This window comes from Falco biarmicus, chromosome 6 (genome assembly GCF_023638135.1).
Source record: "Falco biarmicus isolate bFalBia1 chromosome 6, bFalBia1.pri, whole genome shotgun sequence".
In the NCBI taxonomy this organism is placed as follows: domain Eukaryota; kingdom Metazoa; phylum Chordata; class Aves; order Falconiformes; family Falconidae; genus Falco; species Falco biarmicus.
Genome location: NC_079293.1, coordinates 71,227,772 through 71,254,854, shown reverse-complemented (window position 1 = coordinate 71,254,854; position 27,083 = coordinate 71,227,772). Strand labels below are relative to the sequence as shown.

The 27,083-nt window shown below is 40.9% G+C and overlaps 1 protein-coding gene across 7 annotated transcripts in view; it reads right to left on the bottom strand.

Annotated features, from left to right (window-relative positions):
• RP1L1 (RP1 like 1) overlaps positions 1–27,083 on the bottom strand; it is a 44,760-nt gene that overhangs the window by 11,789 nt on the left and 5,888 nt on the right. For 4 of the 7 annotated variants that reach the window (XM_056344709.1, XM_056344713.1, XM_056344714.1 and 1 more), the window contains exon 2: positions 15,537–16,194. The exons of 1 other annotated variant lie outside the window; for it this stretch is intronic. In XM_056344709.1, the coding sequence (XP_056200684.1) occupies positions 15,537–16,175 (639 nt within the window). In that variant the 5' untranslated portion in view covers positions 16,176–16,194. Of the gene's footprint in view, positions 1–15,536; positions 16,195–18,729; positions 18,909–19,447; positions 19,552–27,083 lie in introns of those variants that run through there. 2 more of the 7 variants (XM_056344711.1, XM_056344710.1) reach the window with 2 other exon arrangements.

The following is a 27,083-nucleotide window of genomic DNA, read 5'->3' as shown; positions in this document are numbered from 1 at the left end:
TCTCAGACTTGCTTCTTTTTAAGGTATATTTAAAAAATATTTCTAATATGAAGGGATCAGATCCTGAGCCTGCAGGTGTGCAAGTGTCTTCTGTTGCTCCTGAATGTGATGAGTGAAACATCGGCCCCATTTCGACCTGCGGCAGGATTTCCCCTAGCTTTTCTGAAGTCTGCATCACGCAGCTTAAAACTGGGAAAAACCATGAAAGCCATGAGCTTTTTTTGCTATGCTGTAAGAGAAGTGATCCTGCTTTTCTGCTTGGACATAACAACGACCAAAAAGTTACTGTGGCTTGTGAAACTGTATTTTCCATGCACTTTCTGCCATTGATTTTCATGCTGGGGGTGGAAGCAGGGTATCAAACAGAAAATTGGTGAAGCGGCTTGAGAGATAAAATTGCAAGACTCAGCAATAACACTGTGGTGAAAAGCAGACACAGTAGCTACTCATAATTCAGAAGCACGTGAGCCCCAGAGAAAGAGATTAAGTATTTGATCTGATTAATTTATGAGAAAGTAAACTGATGTTAAATTGCTGTTCAGGATAGGTAAGAGGTAGGAATGATCTTGCAGAGAGGACAGTGTGAATTCCAACATATGGGTTGCTGTTCAAGGCTGAGATGTGCCTCCTCAAGCACAATTCTAGTCTAACTCTCAGAAGTTATCCTACCCTAAAGTGATTTGTTCTTGGACTAGGCTTTTATAAGCAATGCTTTTGTAAGGAACTTCTACAGAGGTATATGTTATCGTTAGATGATGTTGATGATATCTAAGTTGTGAAAAACAAGGAACAGGCATCCTTCTGCAAATGCTGAGAACAAAGGACAGGAAGATAACAGCTAGGTTTTTCCTCAGATTTTTGACATTTAAAATTTAGGTGTGTAGGACTGAGCTACTCAACCAAGGCTGTATAGTCCATGTAGAAAAGGCAGTTCCTGTACCCTGCATTGGACATCTCTTCTATTCTTTCTACTCTAAGACACACAAATCATGCTTTGGAGATGCCCCTTTCTCCTTTGGTGTAAGAACACATTGGAATGATTAGGAGAGATGTAGACATCTAAACTAAGGCAGATTAACTCCAGCCAACATGACTACTCAGTAGTTATCAGGAAGAATCATCTGAGCTCAGTGTTGAATATCAGTCTCCAATGTCCCAGGCCTGTGCTCCTTCTTGAAGGCCATATTATTTCAATGAGTTGTTGCTGTTAATTGCTGTTTTAGGAATACAACATGATTTACTTCAGCTGTGTAATATCAAATGTGGCATAATCCCAATATAAGTAAAATCAGTAATAGAACGGGCTGGGACAAAACTTTTAGGTCTTTCCTGAAGAGGGGGACTGTCAGTGCAGTAAATAGTGAATGATTTTGAAGGGTCCTTTAAATTTCTTGCAGCTGGTGAAAACCCAGGACTTTAGAGACTGTCTAAACTTTACTCTATTGGATCATTTTTTAATTTATTTATACAAGAAATTCCATTTAAACATAAGAAAACAATTTTTTTTCCACTGTGAGTGTGGCCAAACCCTGGAACAGGTTGCTCAGATTTGTCAGATCTCTATCCTTGGAGATACTCAATACCCAGCTGGACACCCGAATAACCTGCTTTCGTTGACTGTGTTTTGAGAAGCGGGGTTGAATACAATGATCTCCAGAGGGCTCTCCCAACCTCAGCAAGAATGTGATTCTGTGATTTATTGTAGGAGAGCTGGTTGTTATTTTCATATAGACATCAGCCTGAGGAAAAGTGTGGTGGAACCAAAAGAGTAGAAGGTAGATGGTCTTATGTGCTTTAGCTGTCACAATCAGTGGAGAAAAATAAATGCCGTCAGGGTGGGATGTGTTTTATTTTAAAGCAGATATTTGGTGCTTTCTTTTAAGGTGTGGAGGGCAAATCAGAAGATGCATCAGTGATATAAAATGGTGGCTACTGGGTGGTCTGCACAGATTTTTTCTGACATTAAAATTTTCTTTTTTTGCTCGGAGATGCCATTTATCTCTTCTGCGCAGTAGCCTGCAAGGAAATCCTTCTGGTAAACAGATTCCTCAGTTCCCTCAGGATGCCACAGCAAGATTTTGACTACTCGTGCCAGGATTAGTACTATTACAAGAAAACAGCATTACATCCCGGTTCAATTTAGCCGTAAAAAGCAAAGGCAACTGATTGTGAATACGTAAAATCTGGTGATCGCCTGAAGGAGTTGTGATAGAGAAGGGAATGCCCTGCCCTATTGTTTCTCCATTAACTCATCACACTTGATTGTAGGCAAATTTTTACAGTCTAGGCTTCTTGCACATTGGTGGAGAGCAATCAGTATTTCTGGAGGACAGATCATTCCACCCCAGGAAAGGCACCTGACAGAGGTGGTACATCTCCCATTGGACATGCCTACCTTTTTCACTGACTAGAGAGAAAGGCGATCATCTCAATGCAGTTGTCTAAATGTAGATACCTAGAGCAACTGGAGATGTTCTAAGGTATCTAGTATGTGCTTGAGAACAGCAGACAGGACACAAGACAAAGAGGAGACCTGTCTTCCACCAGACTGCCATCTGAAACCTGAGCAGGAAACATCTAGCATAATCATGTAGAGACAGTTAAAAAAGTAAGAGTCTTCATTTGCAAGCTGAATCCCAAAACACAGTAACTTCAAGAGTATTGTAGTCCATGACAAGTGAACAATCAGGACTAAAATGGAAGAAAATGAACGCCTTATGATAAAGGTCTTCGATGGGTTCAGAAGGAGTTCCACTGGATCGCTCAGACCTCGTACAAGCCCTCTTTTGAGTTCCCTCAGTGTAACTACCCTGTCATATGAACTCGTGAGAAGGGTTGCTCACAGGTAAGGCACTTGATCTTCAGAGGCAAAAATCCACTAAGCAAAATTCACAGGGAACAAGGTCTAGCAGTTTGCACTCGTTGGGCTGAAATAGACTCCTGTTAAAGTTTTGTTGTGTAATCCCTGAGAATGAAATTATGTTTCTCAATCTTACTATAAAACCTGATCCAAATCCCACTGTAACCAATGGAGAAAAACTTGCCGACCTCTACAGACTCTGGATCAGGAACCAGGAGGATTATGGAGGCTGTGAGTGAAGTTCTGGACGAGGAAGCAGAAAACTTGTTGCCAATACTTGCCTCTGTTGAAGTATTTGTGTTTATATCAGTTTCTGGCCCATAAACGACTGTGACGTCAAAGATCAGGTGCTGCCATGAAAAAAAAATAATAATTGCAATTTGCTGTGTGTTAAACTTATATGCACAGACTCTTCCAAGGAAATGTCAGCTATGTCTTTAGGTTTCATTGAAGCCTTTGTGCTCCTGACAATAAAATTAGGATTTTTCAAAACAGTAAAAGGTTTGTTTACTTGCATACTTCATTCTCTTGTACCACATGAACTGCCTGTCACAGTGGGGTGTGTCATGTATGGGTTGGTTCAAGAAAGCTGGATGTTCTTTCCCATAAAAATGTTTCATAGATGTTACTCTGAGCCCCACTGGGAAGGCCACAATGTGTGAGGTGGAAATGAAAGGACATCCTCTCTTCTGAACTATGTTATATTTTTTCCAGTTTGGGTGCTATCCGTTGGAGGATGGATTGTTTCCATGAATGTGACTGTACAGTACCTACCGCAAAGGGGCTGTGATCTCAGCAAGGACCTCTAGGTGCTACTGCAACACAATTAATAATAAAATCTCATCAATACCTAAACAGAAGACAGAGAAAAACATAACATCTCCAAAAAAAGGACTCTGTTGCTTGTTGTGAACATGCTCTCTGGCTTTTCCCCGAGAAGAAAGAACCTTTGTAAACCTTATTCACCTCAGAAGCTGAATATAGATACCAGTTTCTGATGAAAGTAAAATGTTCGGAGATAACCTTTTGTTTTCCCTCTGCTGGCTGATGGCCAACCAAAGGCATATAGAGTTAAAGAGAGAAAGAATGGGGAAATACTGCAAGACACGGTTGAGATCACAAGTCCGTAAGATAATCCACCTTTCAAAGAAGTGCAGAGATGCAAGAAAGAAACAGGAAAAGCTTGTAACAGACACGTTGAAGAAAAGGCTAACGGGCTGAGTTCATTGCCTATCATGCTGACTTATTGCCTCATTTCCTTGTGCGCTTTCATCTGTTCCCTTTTGTCGTTCAGACTTACAACTCTGTGGAGTGCGAACAGCCCTTTTGTTTTGTACTTGTATTACATTCAATCCAGGGGCATCCAGGCTCTGAGCTGGGGTATTTCCATTTAACAATAATAACTTTTGTATTTTATTCATGCAAAGAATACATTTGCCCTTCCCTCCCCCAGACTTTGTGCTGGAGGAATTAGACAGTGGTTCTTCTGGGGAGTGGTTCTTTAAAGTGATGTTAATCTGTTGGTCAGAAGGTGAATCATGGGGTGTTGCCACTCCATGCCCACATATATATTAGCAAATTAGTAGAAGACAAGGAGGAGGAAGGTACAGGAAAGTGCCTTGCTTGACCTCACTTTCTCTAAAACCAGCACGGGCCAAAAGGCTCTCCCCATCACGTCAGAAAGAATGCAGAACAAGAGGTAATGTTGAAGTGCAGAACTATTACACAGAAATGGATCTAATCCTCTGCAAACAGTAGCACCCAAATGATTTGTCCAGAAAAGAATACGCAGCATCTCTTCCATCTCCACAGCGAACCAAAGCTCACATGGTCTTTTACACACAAAATCAAATATCAGGTCCCAAAATCCACATGCAGGAAGGACAGGCACCAGTGTGTCAATTTGCTGAACATAAATTACATGCTGCTACCTTTATTTTATGCTTATATCATGGGAATATGGGCCAGCCAGTTGCTCTGGATGCTGAAATACAGCAATGTAAGACAATTTGTCATACCAACATTTTTTTAAAAAATCAGCATCTTCTCAAACTTTTCAGACATGAGCTGTCTAGTTTTCTGTTTTGACCACTGCATAAAGTTGCATGAAAAATGATAGCTTTGGGAGTTGTGATCTGGAAATCAGACCATGTAGCACTCAAACAGCCAAGTAAAATATGTGAAAGATAGAGGAATCATGCACTGCTTTCTCAGTCAACCACAGGCAAAGATCATGTTCAGCTATTGCACTGCTGGCAGCTCTTTCTGAAGTATTCACAGGCGCCTTTTCCCTGTGTGTGACACTTTGCACATGCGTAAAGAAAATATTCTGAGTTTGGCTCTGGAAATATTCTGGATTAACATGTCTTTCAGCAGTCCAGGAGAAATACTACAATCAGAAGTTTGGTGGCCATTGGAAATCTTTGGAGTAGCAGCAGAGGAGAAACACTGCATGGAAAAAGGGGAAAGAAGAGGGAAGACTGAAAATAAAAGAAAGGCATGAAGAAAGCCGAAATATTTTTGAGAAATATGTGAAGAGGACAAAAAGCGGAAGAAAACTGATTTACAGCCTGGTTCAGCTTGGAAGACAGGCTGCTAGGATTGTATGAGGGGTGCCACAGTTACTGCCTCTGTGGAGGATGAGCTGGTTCCTGGTGAAGACTATGGGATGCTTCCTGAGGACTTCCACTGAGTGCTGGATTGAATTGAGGAGGTCCCCACATTGCACTGACTTCATATGGAAGTTTTTGATGGCCTTTTGATGTGACCCTGTCAGCTCAAAATGAGGTCTGAGACTGCTCCAGCTGCAAATCAGCCAGAGAAACAGAAAATTACTGTTAAGAGTACAAATTTCAACACAGAAGAGAGGAAGGCATTTCTTAGAAAGTTTTTGCTACAGATGTTTTACACCGTCTGACATGCTGTGGTACCTCACTGAAATCAGTCTACCACCTGCTCCTTTGGCACCGGGTTCATCAAATCTGGTCCATCCAACAAGAGCATTTGAAAATCATGAGTCAGACTAACATCCACCCCACCCCAAGCACCTGCCCTTATCCTCTCCAAGGGCAAGGATTAGCTTAAAAACTGACAAGTCTCGAAAAATGCTAAGCATTTGGTTCTTGTGATTATCTGTGTGGTGATTGAGTCAGTGGGAAGGATACAGCTCATGTGTTCAAGCTTTTCCCCGTGACCAGAAGTTCTCAAAAATTACTCTTTTTATAATGGGGAATAGCTACATCATGGATGAAAGGTTACTCCAGCGGGAAGTTGTTGGGGGGTAAAGAGGGAAGCACAACATAGATGTACTCCAACTAGTTGCAGGAGCTTGGACTGAGTATATAAACACTATTGCTCCTAAATCAAGCTCATAAATCCATATTGTTCTATGGTCTTACTATCCCAGGTGTCTCTTAGCATAAACATTTGCACATTGTGCTTGTTGAACACTATGGATACCGAACATGCACTCCAAAAGCTCAGGACAAAAAGAGAAATATATTTAGCTGAAAACACTGGTTTAATTGAATAATTTTCTCGTTATTGAGTCCAGTGTTTCCCTCCCAATTTGCAAAGTCTGTAGTACAAATGAGAAAGCTAGAAAGCTGTTTACTTCTACACAGTAGAAGTAGCTCTCCTGATGTTAATTTAAGTTATTTCAGAAAAGATGCAAGCTGAAAGAGAACTAGACCCTGCAAAGAGTGGCAGCAGAACCCTTTGAATTCTCTGTTCAGGGCCCAAAAGGATGAAGCAAATGGATGAAAATGCAAAACATGCCTTATTTTCCTGTCCCACTATTGGTTAAGACTCCAAAATCTGCATTTGGAAAACCAGATTTCCTTACGAAATAAACACCCTTTCCTGAAAAAAGTCTTTGCAGAAACAGTGATTTCTACATGTACTTAAAGAAAATTCACAGTTTTTCCAGGAGAGGGTGGAATTCTGCTACTCTCTGTATACTAGGTAAATGAATACATAGAAGTGTCATGTTCACAAATATTATTGCATATACTCAATAATATGATTGGAAATGTCTTTGCCCTGGATTAAATTCAAAAGAATTAGAAAGTAATTACACTTTGCTACATTATTATCGAAGGAACAAAATCTCCTTAGGCTAAGGGAATCATTTGCATTTGGTATATGTTAGATAAGAAAGTATTAGATTTGGTATATGTTAGATAAGAAAGTGGCTAGGACACGGGGTCCGTTTAACTACATGTTGTAAGGCACTGGGCCAAATGATTTCGGGGCATCTCAAAGGTTCATAAAACACACCTGGATATGAGTCTTCTGATGGATCAGGTTCATGGAAAGTTTTGCTGAGGTTTACAGATAGCTTGTGTAAATCTCATTTGAGTCATTGTGGTTTTGGCATGGAATCAGAGAATATTGAACCTGAAACCTGTGGTTTGTTTTTAGACTATGAGTCACACACATGGTGGGTGGAAAGTGGTACAGCTCACTTGATAACAACGGTTCGCACCAGATGAGGGGCTGAAATTGGTTGCAATTATTCATACCCGAACACAGCACGAAACCAAGTGTCACAGTGAGTATGTCAACATGGAATCAGAACATTAAATATCCCAAGGAGGGAAATTATCACCTTTCTTCTCGTATTGTTTACATATAGACCACATTTTAAACCAGTTTATTTGCCTCCATTTATCCCATTTCCCTCTTACAGCTCCATCAGGGTCTTGATGACACCTGTCATGAAGACAGATGAGCTTGTTAGCCCAAACATTAGTGGCCTAGAGGATGCCTGCAAGCAGTTGACAGATGTCCTAGAAATGGCTATATGGATGTGTAAATCTGAGTCAGGAAATATGTCAGACAAGCCTGTTTCCTGGCCTTGCACCCTAAGGTCGCTGCAAATGCAGTCATTAGTATCAAGAACCATTTAATAATAGTGTTAGGCCAATAACTTTGGTAATAACAGCTAAAAATAAAAGTTCTGTCTTTACTGCTCAATTAAACAACTCTGGATATAGGGCACTGGAATAGGGTTGCCTGTACTGTTAAATTTTTGGAATGGTCTTCAGTGCATTTAGAGCCTGGATCAACTGGTACTCGACCAAGCAATTCCTGGGCAGATCTGGGAGTTAACAGACACCAGGGAACATTTTCTAAGAGGCAACTTGAATGGCCACCTAATTTTAGAAGCTGTGGGAATTTGACCCTGTTTTGGAGGCTTCTTAGTATGGTTATGTACAGACAGTGCCATTTGGTGTCAGAGACAGATACGTGCCCTGATACTATTCTGTCTAGTTGAGTAGCTGTAGCCCATGGTGCTGCTTCTGACTGAGGAAGATTTTAGCCTACAGGTTGTTGGAGACTGGGAAAAAACACCAGAAAAAGAACCGCTTTGTATGTGCCCTTCTGTCTTTCCCTAAGACTGCTACAACTGGCCACTGCCACAGATGGCTTGATTTGACCCAGAATTGTTAGTCTTGCCACAGCATTTAATGTGTCTCGTTCCAAACAAACACAGAAGAAAAATGAGGGTCCTTACCCCAAGGAGTTTCTAATAACTAATCCTTTACAGTCTCCAGTTAGTGGTGCCTGAGGAAGCATTCCTTAACTCATGATTGCTCCCCTGATTAACTTGCACAGTAATTCTCTGATCCCTCAAGGAAATTCGGTTGCATGCGGTGCTCATTCTGCAATGTTCTCACTTGCACAGTCTAAGGCAAAACAGCGCCTTTCTGGTTATCTACTCTGCCTTGCTACATAACAGACCGGATCAGATTCACTCATTAAATATAACAACTTATGGTTAGCCCTGAGCATGAGCAAAAGGACATCTAAGTCTTGGCCTGACCCCAACAAACATAAAGCTAGCTGCATCCCTTGGAAAACTTTTCTGACGGTTGATAAATCCCATTTGAGAAGCTCATGCTAATCACCACTGGTAGCCATAAAATATGTAGACTATTTGCCATAACACAATGTGGTTTCAAACGCCACACAAGAAGGAGTATTGGATTTTAAGGAAGAATTTGTTTTCAGTTTTGTTTTAATTTAAGACAGTCAGTAAAAGGAAGGCCTTGTGAATCAAGAGTAAGTGCAGAGATCAGGACATCTGTGACTAGACACATAGTCATGTTGCTGGGTTCCTGTGACTTAGAGAAGTCTTGATGACTGTGCAGATGGTGGACTCTGGATAATTGCCATTTTGAAGGGAAATCCTCTGTTGCTGTGCGGTTGCTGCCACATAATCCTGCACGTCATTTCTTAATTGTCTGTGAGGATTTCTGCCCTTTCTATGATCTCTGTCTGCCTTTTTGCCCCTAAAGGCATTCTTCCCTCTCCAGAGGCACAGGTGGGGATCTGCACATAGGTGCACTCTCCTGTGGTTTAGACCATGGAGAAAGAAAATCCACTAGGTTGTACAAGAAATTCCCAGAATGGAGGTTGAAGTCTTTCTGATGGACAAGATAACCTACAAATTTTATTCTAATTCTTTTAATTGAAATATTTGCTTAGTAGTGCACCTAGTCCCTTTTTAGTGTAGAAATGGTGTCCCTAGTTAAAACTAAGAAAGCTGCAGTTTTCAACTGTGTCATGAGCCAAGTGGTCTATAGATGTAGAGTCCCATGTCTTATGTTTGCTAATATTTCAGTATCTGGAGTACTTCAAAACACGTGCATGAAATCTTGGGCCTGGGTTAATTTTAGTGGCTAGTCTAAGTCAGCCTTCGGATCTTCTTCTATAGTCAATAAAGAGAGGCCAACAGACGAAATTACCCCCCATCCTAAATGCCTAATAAACTGATCACATTTAGATGAATTAAATTCAGGCCTGTTTATCTTTTACTGAAAAAACTTGCACGAAGTTTCAGTGGCAAGTTTCTGACATGTCAATGTTAACCTGAATAATAGAGTTCTCTATTCAGGCACTATTCCCAGTTAATCACCTGCAAAAAGAGTCACTTGACCTGAAAATAACTATGAGATTCATGTTTTTTACTTGCTGAAAATTTAAGTGAGTTTTCTAAGCTAAATTAAACTTCTTTTCAGTCCCTTAGTCATCAAATTACTACTCTGAATTAGAAACTGACAACAAAAATCGCTGTTAGTTTGGGAAGAGGGGCTCCTGGCCCTGCTGAAATCAGTGCCCAAATATTTAAATGCCTATTCACTTCAGTGGGACTAGCTCTTCCTTCCTAGTAGGCAGTCTACTTGATGCTTAAGAGTAAAAATACTGGTTTCACCTCATTGAAGGCTTCAGGAGTTAGCTAGAATAGAAATTCAAATGCGTAAATAACAACAGAACCTCTCTGGATTTATACTAACATTGGAATCAGGATCTTTCAATCACTGTTTCTACTGACCTGAGGTTTATAATATTATTAAAGGCTAATTCTGAATTCATAGCACTGAGGAACTCTCTGGGCCAAGACCAATGAAGACCAAGACCATGATCTGGGCCACAGAAGAAACAACCAGTGAATAGACTGACCTTTCCCAGCAAGTTAATAAAGTACAATTGCGAAAACATGAGCAAGGTACACAAGCAGACAAATGGGAGCAAGAAAAGCCAAAATAACAGCAAAATAAATGTGATCACAAAAGCAAGAGCTGTGCTGGCCTTCAATGGATCGTGATGCTACAATATCACTTTTGACCTTATAATGACCATCATCTGTATTAGGATTCTGCATAGCTGCCCATGACCTTCTTCTGACTTTGTTCCATGAAAAAGAGTTAAAATTGTCAGTTTATTGGCTTCATTAAATTACTAGCATTTCTTCCTTTTCATGTAAAACTTTACACTAAAGCAAAATTATTTTTTTAAAAAACAACAACAACAACAAAAAAGATGCAAAATAAGGGCTATAAAATTAAATGTGAAAAGTTTTGTCTGGAGAAAAAAATGTACTGATGTGCAAAACCAGCAAGATCTGCCGTCCAAAGAGTTTATTTCCCTGTGAGTTATGATTGAATTAAACTTAGAGGTATATTGGAAACATTTGTGGACTAGTTGGACTATGAAAGGAAGAAAAGACTTTTCTCTGCTTTTTCAATTCAACACTACATGAAAGGAACACAAAACAACAAGCCTGTGCCATGTGTGCCTACGTTTATACCCACATAAAGACATAGTAGGAAACCAAAGACATGTAATTTTGAAGCGTTCTGGATTAACTCAACAAAATGGTAAAGGTATTAAACCAGAGCCACTGGGATAGTGTATGCCAACCATACATTATGTGGCAGAGGTGATTTAACTTAAGATCTGAGTTTAGATCTGGAGTTATAGTAGGAGATTGAAGGGGCAACATTCAGGTCTATGAATAGCACTTCCATTGATGCTTGATTCACCTGTAGGAGAGGAGATTTTTCCTTTGTTGTGTTCAGTTTTCAAGAGATCAAGAAAACACTGGCAGCAAGAGATGGTGTGAACCTGCTATTAAACGCTGTGAATTATGTTAGCCTAAGCCAGACAAATACTATCACACAGTAGTCCAGATGCATTGCTTAGGAGTGAATCCTACTGTTATTCAGCTAATCTGTCAAACCATGGGAATGAATGTCAAAAGTTACTGTTCCACACAATCTTAGCCCTTTTTCCCAGAAATAATGTCCTCTGCAACAAATCTTGCAAAAAAAATTACATAGACATGTGATAGAACAAGTTTACAAAATTATTAAAAGGTAATTCAAATTATTATCAAAGAGAATAATATAAGAAACAAGGAAGTAGCCAAGAAATATTAAGCAGCCAGACACCTTTGAATAGGCATGGAAGAATGGAGGCTTGTTTTCATTACCTCTAACAGACAATGCAAATGTAAGTATAAAGGCAAGATGTACAGTCAAAATTAAACTTCAGCCCAGCTGATTTCAGGAAATCCCCCAAATCACATGACAAACTCACTGTTTTCACTCCTCAAGGAAACCATTAGTATCTGGTGAAAACTCTGGAACACACTAACTATGTATTGGGAACAGAGATCTTGAAGATGAGGTATGACACGAAAACTTAGCTGGAAGAGCAGAAATGCTTTAGGGAATCCTTATGAAAGGAGAAGATTGGAAAACCCAAGAAGAGTGACTTTTTTTGTGGTTTAAATGCTTTGCACCTGAGACTAGAATAACAGCTCCAGAATGTCCCAATAGGAATGATCATCGAATACGCAGTAACAAACAGTTAATAAGCAAGAAGTAAATTATTGAAATTAAGAATGGCCAAAAAAATAACTTTAAAGGATTCCACAGAAAAGGGATTAATAATTGCATATTTCCTAGCTATGTGTAAGCTGATAACATTGATCAGGCTGGACCCATAGTCACTGACCACTGCAATATTCTACACAAGAATAAAAGGAATGCAAATTAAATTAATAAGGAACCGAAGATGAACTGCCTATTGACAAGATAGTAATGAAAACATATATATACAAAAAAGGAATCCCAGGGGACTGTGGAGAGATTAAGCAATGGTGTTTGATTCACACTCATTTCTGCAGATGGAAAACATGGAAGAAAAAACAGCAGAGGGGTACGGTCTTTATGGGACCTTTGGGATTTATCATGGAAAATACCATTATCACTACATCAAGGGTAATCTTAAACTCTGTAGCATGCCAGAAAAGATAATCTAGCTGCAACAAAGAGCATCAATATCTTTTCAAGTGGTGTTCCTGTGCAGCTTGGGCTGACCTGTTTCCAGAAACAAAGGCTGTTTCTGGAAGTAGGGGTGCAAAACAAGTGACAAAGTTATTGACATGTTGTTTCCTGCAGAGACCTACATAGCTTGTCACTTACACTGTCAGCAAAGATATTAGTGTGTAAAACTTAGTAGGTGTCACCAGCTTCTGGTCAGTCACTCTACCCACGTCACTCTAGCTGTGTCTTGCCACATCTTGGCACTTTGGGATGAGATCAGACTCTGGGAGAATAGAGTTAGACAGGATGACCACCACTGCAGAGCTGAAAATGTGAGAGATTGCTGCATGTCTTCAGATGGAAAGAAAGATGGAAGTTGAATAATAGTGGATATCCTGTGTTTACGGAGTGTGTATTTAGCATATATCCCAGGTAAAGTGTTGGGTTTTATAATGACTAGAAGAAAAATTGTGGGAGACTCATTTAAGAATCACAAGGAGAACATTAAGACTGCACTAAGAAGGCGGCAAAACTTTTCTCTAGATAAATGAGCAAAAATTCTCTCAAAAGGCAGGAGTGAAGTACCACTACACAGGATTATCATCTCCATGTGGACTGGAGTCCAAGTCTTGAAAACTGGAGAAATCAGTGACAAAATAAAATACTGATCCCTAGATTATAACACATCTTGGCAGCAAGGCTGGGTTTGTTTTTATGCTTTTTTTTTTTTTTTTTTTTTACTTACTTGGGTTGGCTACATCTGTAGATGTGAAGCAAACAGTGCCAGATGCCATTCTTCAGAATGGATGTAAACTGAAGCAACCTGGCTGCTCAGCTGTTGGGACGCCATTACTCTGACCCAAGACCAAACCAGGGAAGATGTTAAGAATTTAGTAGAATGGAGAAAGATGAGGTGTTCTAACATTTTTTAGTTCATTAGTATAGTTGTAGTAGTGGTACACAGAAAACTTGACCTTGCAAATAAACTGATGGAAACTAGAAAAAGAGAACTTAACTGATTCTGAAGGCCTCTAGACACTATCTTTGGCCAGGTCCAAGTTCAACGGACTGTCATCTTAGTCTCAATAGCTGTATGGGAACTTAGCTACACACCTCATTTACAGAAACCTTTAGAGACTGACAGCCAGGTAGCTGAATCTGAAATGAATCAGCCAGGTAGCTGAATCTGAAATGAATCCAACTTCAGATACCCAGTCATTTAGACAGGTTCTTGGAAAACAGCTGTCCAAAGTGCCTATTTCTTTCCATTGACTGCTGAAATAGCCTAGACCAGGGGACCAGGGGTCCTCAAACTTTTTAAACAGTGGGCTGGCATGCGGATGAAGTGGCAGGCAGTCATCTGTGGCTGCTTGGTTTCCCCCCCAACCCCCGGGAGGGGGGGGGCAGGAGGACCCTGGGGGCCCATATTCAGCCCACAGGACGTAGTTTGAGGACCCCTGGCCTAGGGCATGGGACTCATCTTGTCTACTATGCAGTTGCCTACAAGCGAACCATTTTTTTCTGCTCTCCCATTAGGAGAAACACTGACTCTGGACACACTTAGAAAAGATGAATCCCACAGTAGGGTGGCCAGCTTGCTCATCTTGGATGTAGACAGCTGACTGTTAGGCCATAAAGTCTGAGGAGATTAAATATCTATTCTGCTTATCCTAGGCCATGCTTGGTTTGTCCATGGCTATGTTTCTTCTCCTGCTCCTGAGTCCCATCCCATAAATCCTTAGTTTCTACAGGACCCTCAGTGTCCTAGCAAGATTGTAATGCCACTTGCTTGGCGTGCGTGGAGTGGCACTGTCTTTTCCCTGGCATTTCATCTCATCTCTGACTGCAGTCAGCCTGACACTCTTTTAGCCTCTAGTTCAGTAGGGCTGGGAAAGCTGTAGCAATAGGATGTTTGGGAAGGACATTTTCCTTGGATCCTCCAGCTGAGAACAGGAAGTTCTTTCCAGAGTGATTGGCATAGCAGAAAGCACTGTGATATGACATGTTGCCTCCACCAGGAAAGATGGCTGAAGGCACCATTATCCCCTCCCTCTCTCCATCACAGCTGCACACTCCTGTCCCTGTGCCAAGCCAAAATGATTTGGGTTAAAAATATTCCTCCTTTTTTTTTTTTTCTCCCCTCCTGGATTGGTCATTTGAACCCAAGTCATTTCAGTCATCTGGTTCAGAAAGTAACACCACAAATGCTTGTAACATTACCACTGAGGAGCTGGCACACAGCACTGTAAAGGTGGAAAAAGTGGCAAGAAGCGGGATAACTGCTCCACTCAGCTGCATTGCCAGGGACAAATCGGGCTAACATGTGACACCTCTTCAGAAGAAATGGAAGTACAGGTTAGTCTATGTTACAAAGAGAAGGAGAAAAAATCTGGAGAATCTCAGGTTTGCCAGGAAATTCCTTTGGAAACAGAAGAACAAAGGATTTGTTGTGCCCTGAATTTATTATAACGGTCAATCTCAGTTGGCACATTTACCAAAGCATCAATACAAATGAGTCTCCTGATCCTACTCATACCCTAATTACTCACACATTGATTAGTTATATTACCATAACGCTGAGGATCCCACATAATGAGCAGGACCCTGTTAGGAACTATGCAACCACAAGGTGCTACCTGAGGGACATCTTATTCTGTTGAATTCCTGATTGTTAGGTACAGAAAAGTTAAGCCTCTGTTGGGATGTGCCTCACAGGAGAAGGTTGAAAACTCCATTACTAGAAGTTTATTTAGGGTTCTATACTCAGCTGTAGAACATTGAGTTTCTGGGCTTCTGGCAGAAGTTGCCTCCCATTGACTCAAAACAATATCTGATGCATAAAGTTCTTGAATTGTTGAACAAGTTTCTTCTATATCATCCCTTCATGTAATTAATGGGGAGGTAACTAAAGTGACACTAACTACACAAGCTCAAAGGATTAAGGTAATGTGGGTAAACTATTGGCCCCATGAGCTAATAGATTTGCATCACTGATGCAAAGCTGATGTGGTAACACCCGTTAGAATAACTGACCAGCACCAGGTGTCAGAGATACTTGCCTTCTTCCCATCAGCAGTGTAGAGTTTCTTTACTGGGAACTGCAGGATCTCTGAAATCTCATCCAGGAGCGTTTTGAAACTCCTGGCATTTCTGCGATTCAAGATAATTGAGCGTCGAAAACCACTTTCCCCATTTTTAACTAGAGTGATTTTCTTGGGTATTCTGGGGCCGTGGTGAGTGAAAGGTGCGGAATAATCTTCAAGCTTGCCCTCCTGAGCTGCTCTTCTCATGGTACTGGAGGGACGACCATTTCGCGGAGGGCCTGGCCTGTGTCCCACAGAAGTAATGTTAATAGGTTTGACATACTTCTTGTCGGAGCAAAGGTAGCATCCTCCATCCTCCAGCTGGTCCAGCTCACTGATGCAATGTATTCCTCGTGGGGTAGTGATGGTCCGTACCCCAAATGGCAGTGGGACCCGATGAGAAAGGTCATCCATGAGTGCATTGAAGCTCTTGAAGCTTCTCTGATTGATGGCCATCTTGACTCCTGCAAACTGAGGATCTCCGCTCTTGAAGAATGTTATTTTTTTGGCTGGGGGTACCCTGGTGACAGTGCTTGTCCGAGCCACGGTGGGAAAGGGCTGCTCATAGTTGTAGGAGCTAGTGGTTGACAGGTAGTCATCAGGCATCTGATTCATCCCTCTTGCTTAAAGGTAACTAGAACAGAAGCAAAAACAAGAGTAGAGTTTGAGTCACGCAGAATCAGTGCCTGACTAGCATGAGAGCAAAGTTTGTTTTCCTGACGACAGTTTTACCATCTATGCTTGACCAAGAGCAGATTTACCAACACGGAGCTATGAACTCACTGGCTCAGGTAGACAGGAGGAAACACAGCAGGAAGAGTAACCATAACCCTGCTCCTCACAGTTAAATCATCCTTGTCCTGCAGATGCCAATGAGAATTCAGTCAATGTTAGTCGCCCCTAAGGCACCAAAACTATGAGTCAGACCCCAAGCAAAACCCACAAAAACTGGTATTTGTGTATTGTTGTCCTTTGGAGTTTTGTGTCTTCCTTGCTTATATTTTTGAGGTTTTCTCTGAAACAATCAGAGCTAGTGATTACTTCAGGTTTATTTTTACAAGCAGAGCGCTGAGATTCTCATGTAACCCTTTAACCCCATGAACTGGGGCATAACAAATAATACAACACAACTGAATTTGTTCATGTAGTGATTGCACTTTGTAGCACACAACCAGTCCTGAGTGTACTGCAGGGCAGAGTAGTTGCACTACTACAGAGTAGTAGACCGTTGCACATGGTCATGCCATAGACCGCTAAGGCAAGGTCTGGATGAAAATCCAAAGCAGCAGTGCAAACAGATAGCAGTAAGAACTATGACAAGACCTCAAAGAGAACTACAAAAGCTGATTCTGCTAAACAGTGGGAAAATTTGAAAGCAACCTGGTAAGCACAGGTGTGAGGAGAACGATCTGCCCAATTTGTGCCAGAGAAGCTGGTGTCCTTCACTTTCAAAACTAAGCTGACTTTGGTGTTTAAGTCTGGTGGTTCAGCCCCATCTTTTGGAACCCAAATGTTTGTAATGTCTTTGCCATGATGGAGACAAGTGGAAAGGAGTCTGGACTCTACTCTTTCTTACTTGCCCTTATTGAATGCATTGTCTTGGAAGTCCATCACTAAAAAATTCAGACCCCACATGGAATGAAACTACTATGTCCAAAAAGAAGACACTTTGGTTTTGACATGGAAAAAAAAAATATTAGCAGTATTTACAGCTGCTAAAACATCAGCTGTAATGAGTACAACAAATGTCTATTTCATGAATATGAACTATCCACAGTTCACTTGGAGTCAATGACTCAAATGAAGATTCTCAAAATGGCCTTTAGGGATGTCATCGTCTGGTCAGAAGTTACTTCCCAGAGATAGGCAGCAAACCATTTGAATTGTTAGTAAGGAAGACAGTAGCCTGTCTTGTAGCTTGCAGATGATTCTGGCTACAAGAACCTACAGCCAATTTATGTTCCAAATTATGTTCTTAGTTGATAGCAGTTTTCTATTGCAACTTTAAAAAAATCTCTCACAAGAAAGAAATTTTTTTAAATGTTCACAAATTAGATAGAAAACAATAAAAGCATTCCTAAAGACATGTTTCCTTCAGTTTGCTCCTGGTTATTCTACTTGTAGCAGCTTGATAAAGTTCTAGTTTCAAGAAAATAATCATGCTGCTCACAAATTATTCTTTGGTCACCACGGTTTGGTGCTTATCTTCTCTACATTTTAGAATAAAACCATTATTTTCTTGCTACTCTCAAGTGAAGTATTTGTGCACTTTATACTACAGCAAATTCACTCCTGCAATAAATGGAAGTTTAACCTCAGCTAGGTGAGAAAAGACCTTAGGCAACATTTGAAAGATTATTATTTAGACAAATCTCTGCTTTTTTATATCCATGTACACTGACAAAGGTATCAGTATGATTTACTCTTTCCATGTACATTTTTGACCAAGCAATTATTTACTTATTTCCCAGTTAAAGGTCAATCCATCACTCTTTCTTCAAGGGAAAAATACATCTAATTTCTCTATTTATCCACAGCTTTCAGAAAAGTGGCTTTAACTTTTTCTCCATGAGTCCCACATTAGAGCTTTCAGACACTGGCAGCATAATTTCCAAACAAACCCATTATCCAAATTGTAGTCCCTGGACGAATGGTGGTCCACAATATCCTGGATGCACTCCCAGAAATCTAACTGCTTCCCAAGGATTTATTCTACTTTTTTTTCAAGCTGTGAGATAATACTGTAAGAAGTACAAAAAAAAAAAAAAAAAAAAAAAAGAGGACAAATCATAAAATACTTTGCCAATACTAATTTTTGGGGAGAATAATTTCACAAGACTGTTAAGGGATCACCAATATAAAGGAACATTGTGCCATAAGTTTTGGGTGATAAGAATTGGTTACCCACACAAGCCTAGATGATCTGTCAGATCTGTTTTTATGAAGCAGTATATAATGTGAAGAAAGAGCCTTCCACAAAAACCTTGCATGAAATATTAACAGTTCCCACAAGGAGAAGTTCTGTATTGTCCATTTGAAGCCTTAGAATGGGAAGGGGATTCTACTGCATATCTGGCAAGGCAACAAAAATGGTCATCTTGCCCTTTCTATAGATACATAAAATATAGATACATAAAAGAGGAGCCTCAATGCATATTTTTATACTTACATTGAAATACGTCATGCCTCTTGCTCAAGATGACTTTTTCTCATAGAATATCCAAGAGATTAAAAATAAATCAGCAAAATATTTTTTTTTTAAAAAACCCAACACAGCCAAACTACCACCTCCAGGATCTAATGCACTGGACAGTGTAGGGAACAGCTTTAGCAGGTTACATGCTGTCTGTCAATCAAACTGTCCTCAAAATGACTGACCACAGCTTGGAGGGTTAATCAGGACTGTGTTGCTAAGGATAGAAAGAAAAGCTACCTAAGCTGCTGAAGAAGGCTCTCAAATCCACTGGGGCTTTAAGCAGTTTGCCCAATCCTTCCCTTGCTCGCACCCATGTAACTCAGGTATAAATCTGACTCAGTGATACTCCTCTGAAATCATACCGGTGTAAATGAGAACGCAGTCAAGGCCAAAAATGTAATATTTTCCTTTTGCATAAAGGCCTGCAGAGACCTGAAAAACTTTCCTAGGCCACCCCACTCATCGACTCCCTACTCATCCACAATACTTTGGCATCAGATTTATCTTTTGGGTAACTCCAGGGAAATCAATGGAGCTCAAGTAAAGATGATGGTGGCCCTTAAGGATTTGTGTATATGGTTGTTACTTCTCAGCTGGTTGATAGTAGCTTACTCGGGACATTGATGACTGACATCCATAACAACTTCTTAGTGAAATACTGTCTTAACAGGAAAATCTGGTGAGTCCTAACCTGAATATTTCGAAGTTCATGGCAGGTGTCAGAGTCAAAGTCTCAGATGAATGCTCGACAACTGAGTGTCACTGAGATTGGGTCATGAAAAAAGGACAAACCACCTGTGAATGATAAATAATGGGAAATTACTTGTTTTTTCGTAATTCCCATAACTCATGAGAGCTGTCCAGCTTTCTCTAACACTCCCTCTTTGCAAAGAAAACACATACACACACCAGAGAAATTAATCAGCTGGATTCAGGTACAAAATGAGTGGGAAGTCTCACTTTCATATGGCCTGGAATTCTTGTCTTCTAGCAATATTTATTTGTTGCTTATGTACCCATCACACCTGTGCACCTATATCACTTTGAGCACTAAGCACCTTCTTTTGTAGAAAGCAATTACTCGCAGAGAGACCAGAGTCATAAAGTGCTTTTATTGGAAGGTCAGCAGTCTGGGGGTCCTGCAGGAATAGGTTTGGCAAATTTCACATATCAAATCCTTAACATGAATTTTCCAAACATCAGGTTTATGTTTGAGCCATTACACAGTCCTCTTCATACAGCATTGCTTTTCCATCTGTGGGCAGCACACTTAGGGTCAAGAGACCATTCCTGTGGGATCCTTCACCCAGAAGAACAAGTCATCTCTCTGTAGCCTTGCATCTACTATAAGAAGTCAGCATCTTTACTGGAAAATTTGTAGGAGTCCATCCACAGGAAAGACTGAACTCCTCATGAAGGCCATTCTACTCAATCAGGACTGTGACAGGCAGCCTGGCCCCTATTTTTAAATTTCTCATCACAGTTCAAAATAGCATCTCAGAAAGAGTAAACTACAGTAGGCAGGCAAGTCACACACTCCGAAACCCTATCACACCTCTGCTATCCAACTTCACACAGAGGAAGCTGTGTGACCATGTGGTTGGACATCCATTATGTGAACCCTCAGTCAAAATCCAATATATCTGCAGCACGTGTCTCACATCAGCCTTGGCCTTCTGTCTCTCACATTAGGCTTGTTATCCCTGAGGTTTTTTTGCAGCTTTGTCTTTGTTTGGGACATAGAAGGAGAGGAATCCAGTACCACTGTAGAAAGTGCCTGAGCTGAGGCAAAAGAACTGTTAGAGAACTTCACTCAACGAATTTAGCACCAAGTCTATAAACACTATTTGAGAGATGAGAAGGCCTTTAGGAGAAGCATCCAGACTTGACTTACATACTTTAAATCACCAGGAGTCTACCCTGCCCAGCAGCAAAAATACCAACAGTTAACCCACAAAGTGCTAAACATCTGTGCCTTTCCCCTGGCCTGAGTATGCCTAGTGTCACTATTTGTATGGCTTTTGTCAGTATGCGGGTGTGCGGGCTTCTACTGGGAAGTTTCTTTTCCCATACAAGTAATTGTAGCTTCCATTTTTACAAAGAGATTTCTTTCAGACAGAGAAAGGTCTACAAGTCACCATCAACATTGGAATGGAGCTGGCTGAAAAATCCAGGTGTGCATTCTAGGGAAAGCATGAACAAGATTATTTAATTTTATTTTTTTCCCATAAAAGGTGGGAGTTTCTGAAAAGAAAGATGAAACATCATTTTGTAAGACCTAACCGTGTTTCTTTAAAAAAAGGTCATTTCAATTTGCCCTTTTTGAGAAAGAAAAACACTTTTTTAATGTCAAAGTGATCATATTAACAAGGAATACTTATGGTCTGACAAGACCAAAGTATTGTATGGAAAATGACAGAAGTTGAGACGTTTGATTCTTAAAAAGAGAATATAAAGCATTGAATGGGAAGGTAGCGTATCCATTTGCCTGTGATTACATAAGAATTCCCTGCAAACAAAACAGGTAAATTGCATATTTTCCTTCAATTTATTTGTTACTTAAAATTACTTGAAAAGGTTTATCAAACTCTCTGTAGGACTTGAAGTTTTTCATTGTTCAGAAAAGAGGTGTCTGATGGCTGGTATTGTCATTTTATTCCATGGCTGAACGAGCTTAAAACATGGGGCTCTTCATCACCCAGGTCCTTGTCAGAGTTGGTGTCAGGTATAAATAAAACCACCTCCTGGCAGGAATAGCACGTTACTGACCACAGCCGTGGCAGCCATCTCATGAGCCACACCACTGGACCAGTAAGCTGGAAGGCATACTAGAGGTGCAAACCTCAATCTTCTGTGCTAAAAACGACTGTGATTTGAAGTTGAACAAGAGTCAGCAGCGAGCCCCCATGGCATAGACCACCACCCATGCACTGCAATGTATTAGCCAGTGTCCTAAGCAGGCCAAGAGAAGTCATGACTCCCTTCTGCTTGGCTCTTTTGAAAGCATATCTAGACACTGTGTCCAGGTTTGCTCTCCATAGCACAAGAAAGATACTGGCGTACTGGCATGAGTCCAGCAAAGGCCACCAAGATGACAGGACAAAACAGGAGCACATGATGTGCAGGAGGAGGGCGAGAGCACTAGAATTGTTGAACCTGGATAAAAGACCGGGAGGCATTCATATCATTGTGTATAACTACCTTGGACATGGTATAGGTATAGTGTATATAGGAAGCCAGACACATCCCAGAGTGCATAGTAAAGCGTTAAGATGTGGCAACATGTAAAATGCTCTTTAGGTACTAGAAAAAATTCTTCATGATGGTGACCAAAAACCGGAACCTAAGAGGTGGAAGAATAGTTGACCCTGTAGATATCAAAAATTCAGCTGAGCAACCTGTTCTATGGGCCTGGCTGTGAGTGTCTGGTGGGACAAGAAAATCTCCAAAGTCCCTTCCAGCCCAGTTTATTCTGTGATTTAGCAGAGGTAAGGCAGCTTCTCCAAAAGGTTGTCTGCACTCTCCTTGGCTCAGGCTCATGTGGTAATTAAGATCCAGCTAAGTGCCAGTTTAATATTATCCGTCCTTTGCAGTCATCTGAACTGTTCCATCACCAGAAATGTTTTCTGTGATCTGATAGAATACTCCACCTGTAATTAGTTTAACATTATTAGCTCTTCCCTTTTGCGATTACTGAATTTGCTTCTAAGAAAATTAAATATTCATTTATAAATGTGAGGCACATCTTAGTAGATAATGGGGTCTGTTGTTGTTTGCAGGGGGGCTTTAGTGGGGTTTTGTTTGGGGTTTGGGTGTTTTTCCCTGAAAGAATGTACAGGTTTTTGTTTATTTGGGTCCATACCAGTTTGAAACAAGTCAATCTTCAAAGCACAGCAGTCCAAGTTGTATTTTCAGCTACAGCCTCCAATGCAAAGGATTACATTGCACTTAACCTAGGTAATCAAGAAGCCCAGCTTTCTGGAAGATAAGAATTAATCTCAGGGATCAGATTCACCTACACCAAATCTCCCTCCTATTCTAGGTGCGTCATATAAGTAGTTTTTCAGCAATCAACCATGGGTGCAAAGAAAGAAAACCCTCTGAAACTGGTAAAAAATAGGTTTTTTTTTTTTAATGTTCCTTACTTTTAAAAGCATTTATTCTGTAGACAATGTCTCTACAGTTGATACACCAGTCTTCACAGACTTAAATTATCAACTTGAGTCCCTTCACCATGAGATAAAAAACAGTTGAAAAATGTTACTACTTTGCCAAGTCACCCCCACCATGCAAATAACAGGTGCGTTTATGATCTGAAGACCGAAGCTCATGGTATCAGTAGCAGTTCAGAGAACAGAGACTGAACCATAAAAATCTGGTTAGAGGATTGGGACTTCAGAGTGGACAGACGTTACTGAGGCTGGGTCCTCAGCTCTATACTAAGACTTTGTTCAAACTCCTGAGTTATGAGGTTTGCTTTCTGCTCAGGAGGAAACATAAGGATAGTTGTATATGAGAGATATATATATATATAACATAATACATATATATATATAATAAAACAAGATGATGGACGGCACATGGAGTAACCGTTAGGTTCTCTAGGTGAGAAAGAGACAGGGACACGGTGGTGCCTGTTCGTTATTCCTTCCCCTACATATCCTGTTGCCTCCCATCAATCAGTTCTCAGAGTGCCTCAATAGAATCCTACCATGACAGCTCCCCTGGGATGCTGATAATCACAGTCCGCTGTGAAACTGAAGCATTCTTCCACTGAAGGGGGCAGAGAAGTCCTAACTCAGAGGACTGGTTTTCTTTTGCTGAGGAAATGTGGGACTTGTCTTTCCCAAAACAAAACCAAGGGCTTAAGTAAACCAGAGGCAGAGGCCAGTTCTGCCACATAATGTTCAACACCCAGCTGTGGTCTATTAAAGTGACCACTCTGTGACACAGCCCCTATTACATGGGTGTCTGCAACAGGCTCCGACAGCAACAGTCGCATCTGGGTGTTTCAAGCTGCACACAGTTCAGCTCCAGCAACAGTTCAGAAATATCCCTAGAAGCTGGGGACGATGCTTTTGTCATTGCAGGGGGTGTTTCGAGTGCCACATCCAGGCTGTTTTGAAGACCCAGGGCTTTAGGTAACCTGCACTGCTCTTTACTCACATTTCTGGCAATATTGGGGAAAATAACTTTGAGTTTCTTTTTGAGGTGAGCTTGAATTTCATGTCTAAGATGATCTGCATGTTTGTGCCAGGAAACTGATAAAAAGATGTGCTATTTAACACATCAGACAGAGGAGACAGCGTGACAAGACTGGAGCAGCTTGCCAAATTCAAACCTAGAATTGACACAATCAATTACATGAAAGGAACAAGTTCACAAGAACATGCATGTATCACAAGGGTTAAGCATGGTTTGAGCAGGTTGTTAGCAGTTCTTTTGCCTTCTCATGAAGACTGTCTGGTATGCATGTCCCTTGATTATGTGATCACAGCAACACAAGGTGGCTCCTTCCAGGGCTTTTTCCATCTCCAAGGAGGATACAAAAGCTCAGGCATGGAAGTTTTTACAGACAACCGTTTGAGATTTCCTAGGCTGGTTAACAGACACACACCCACTCCCCTTTACAATCCATTTTGCTTCCTCATCTTCCTATCTGTAAAGCAGAATGAAGAAAGAAGCTGAGCAAAGCTGATTACATGAGTACCCAGGAAAGGAAACCAGGTGACTAGAGTGAGCAGCTGAAGAACAAGGAATATGCACGAACCCCAGGACCTGAGGCAATGCATGCCTCAGGAGTGACACTTAGGAGCCAACTACTGAGGCGTGAACCAAGAAAGTCACCACGGGTTTGAAGAGGTTTCAATCTGCAACTGAATCTGGACCTGGCAGCTAAAGGCAATATGTCAGCAGAAGAAACTCACTATAGATTCCAGCAACTGCAGGTGCTGGAAGCTTTTTTTCCCAGTTTCCATGCAAACCCACTCCAACCCTTCTTCCTCAGGACAGTGCCCAACTCTGCAGAGGTACAGGCACCTTATTGCACATCCATCCCCAGAGTTCAGTGTGGGGCTACCCACAGGTGCAACAGAACAACCACTTGCACCCTAGTGCTTTCACCCACCTTAAGGCACAAGTTAATTTCCTCTACACCACTGTCATATCCTAATTTTACATTTTTAACAAACCTTTCACTTGAGATTATGAAAGCTTTGATATGTGACATTTGCTTTTCCCCCACTATGGTGGTTCTCATTTTTCTGAACCATTTCTAACATTTCTAGGCCCCTTTATACCATTTCTCTTTCCTTTCTGATGCCCATAAGTTCCTTCCAAATTATTATCAATTTTTATTTTCTACACTCCTAAAAATTTATTTCAAAAGATGTTAAATCAAATCCCTCCACACTTCAACATGTACATGTTTTCTCACTTTTTTAACATGTTTATTATTATAATATTAAAATTATAATAATATAAATGTTCATATTGACATAAATAATATTGTTATAAAGGTAATTATTGTACTCTGTGGACAGCTTTTTTTCATCCAACAATGATGTTGGATGAATGACTTCTAAACCCCTTTGAAACAATTTTCCAAGCCAAATTCAGCATTGTATGGTATTTGGAATCCCTGGCAGGGCTCAAGGCCAGGCTGGACGGGGCTGGGAGCAGCCTGGGCTGGTGGAAGGGGTCCCTGCCTGTGGCAGGGGGTTAGAACTAGATGGTCTTTAGGTCCCCTTCCAACCCAAACCATTCTGTAAGTCTGATTATGATACTATGATGGACAGTGGAAGCAGTCAAGTTTCTCTGGCATCATGTATTTATTTGGCCTTTTGTCTACAACTCTTGTGCCACACAGTTGTGTACTTATTTCTACCTTAACATTTGTTACATTATATTAGAAGACACAATGTCTCACCTGGAGTCACTCTCTTCTTTTGGATTTGAGTAGACAGGGGAAAAAAATAATCAGGGGTATTGTCCCAGCCCTTTCTCCTTTATTCAACCCAGTTAGCATCAGCTGCCTTTGGGAAGTGATACAGTTCATTTCCCAATTCATTCCCTAATGTCCAACATGCCAACATGATCAGCAAAGCTGATCTGTGTTCTTTCTGATTTTTTCAAGGATTATTCTACTTGTTCTTTATCAATTACTTTCTGTTTATAGTGACTTCCTTCCTCACTTTAAATCCTGTCCAAACAACTCTCTAATAGTTTTCTTCTTTAGGAGAATTTTTTTTTTAAAAGGTGTTCAATAACTCAGCCAGTTTTGAATCATTAGCATCCTTTTTCATTTGTTAATGGTCCTGCTTTTTCCGCTACTTCTGCTCTACCCCAAAGATTTACATCCTTCCAATTTTACTTATTCTTGGTTTTAATTCATGTCAGCAGAACTTTGACCTCTCATTAAGGGTAGCATTGCTAATACTGGTACCCTGGCCAAAGTCTAAATTTGGTGATCTCTGCAATTTTTGCTTGCCTACACTTTTAACACAATGAACTGTTCTTTCTTTTCTCCGCATATTGAATCTCAGTGCCAGATTCTCAGATCAGATGAGCCAGCAGGACTCACTGGAACTCACACGATCCCTTGGGATTAGCACTTGCTGAACATCTGCTCCTTTTGGGCAGTGTGCAGGAGCAGAAGGGACAATGCTTTCTCTCTGCCACCTGCTGTGTGACAATGGTGGGTATTTCCCACAGGCACGCTCCTTCCCAGACGTGTTGCGGCCATTCTGGAAGAACAAAGTGTTGCAATGGGGTAGTATGGTCAGGTGGCTCCACAACTGCTCAACCCCAAACAGGGCTGGAGAGATCATGTGCAACCAGGGAGCGGGAGCAAGGATCAGCCAGTGCCTGGGCACCGTGGGACGAATATATCTGAGCCAGGCAGGATAACTCAGGCTAGATATGGTTGTCTAATGTCTTTACTTGAGACAGTCACTCCAGCCTGCCTACAGAGTCACCAGAAAGATATGCTGTCTTTTAGGCCGTAATCATCTCATCCTGAACTGGATGTCTCAGATGAATTCTGTCTTAAAGCTGCTGTTGCTCTCCACTGTCTGGAAAAGAAACAGTGACAATAAGGTTGTTTCATCAGATGTGTATCATTCTTTGGGTCCTGGCTCCAAATTACCAGAACTGAAAACCTGAATTCATAAAAAAGGAGGGTGAGGTGGGATGGTCTCTTTGTCTGACCCTTAAAAGAACATTTTCAAAAATAATAATAATAAAAACAAAAATTGGGTGGAAAAGAATTACCAGGAATTAATATCTGAAATACTGAGGAGGGGAGGGAAAAAATGCCAAAACCCCCA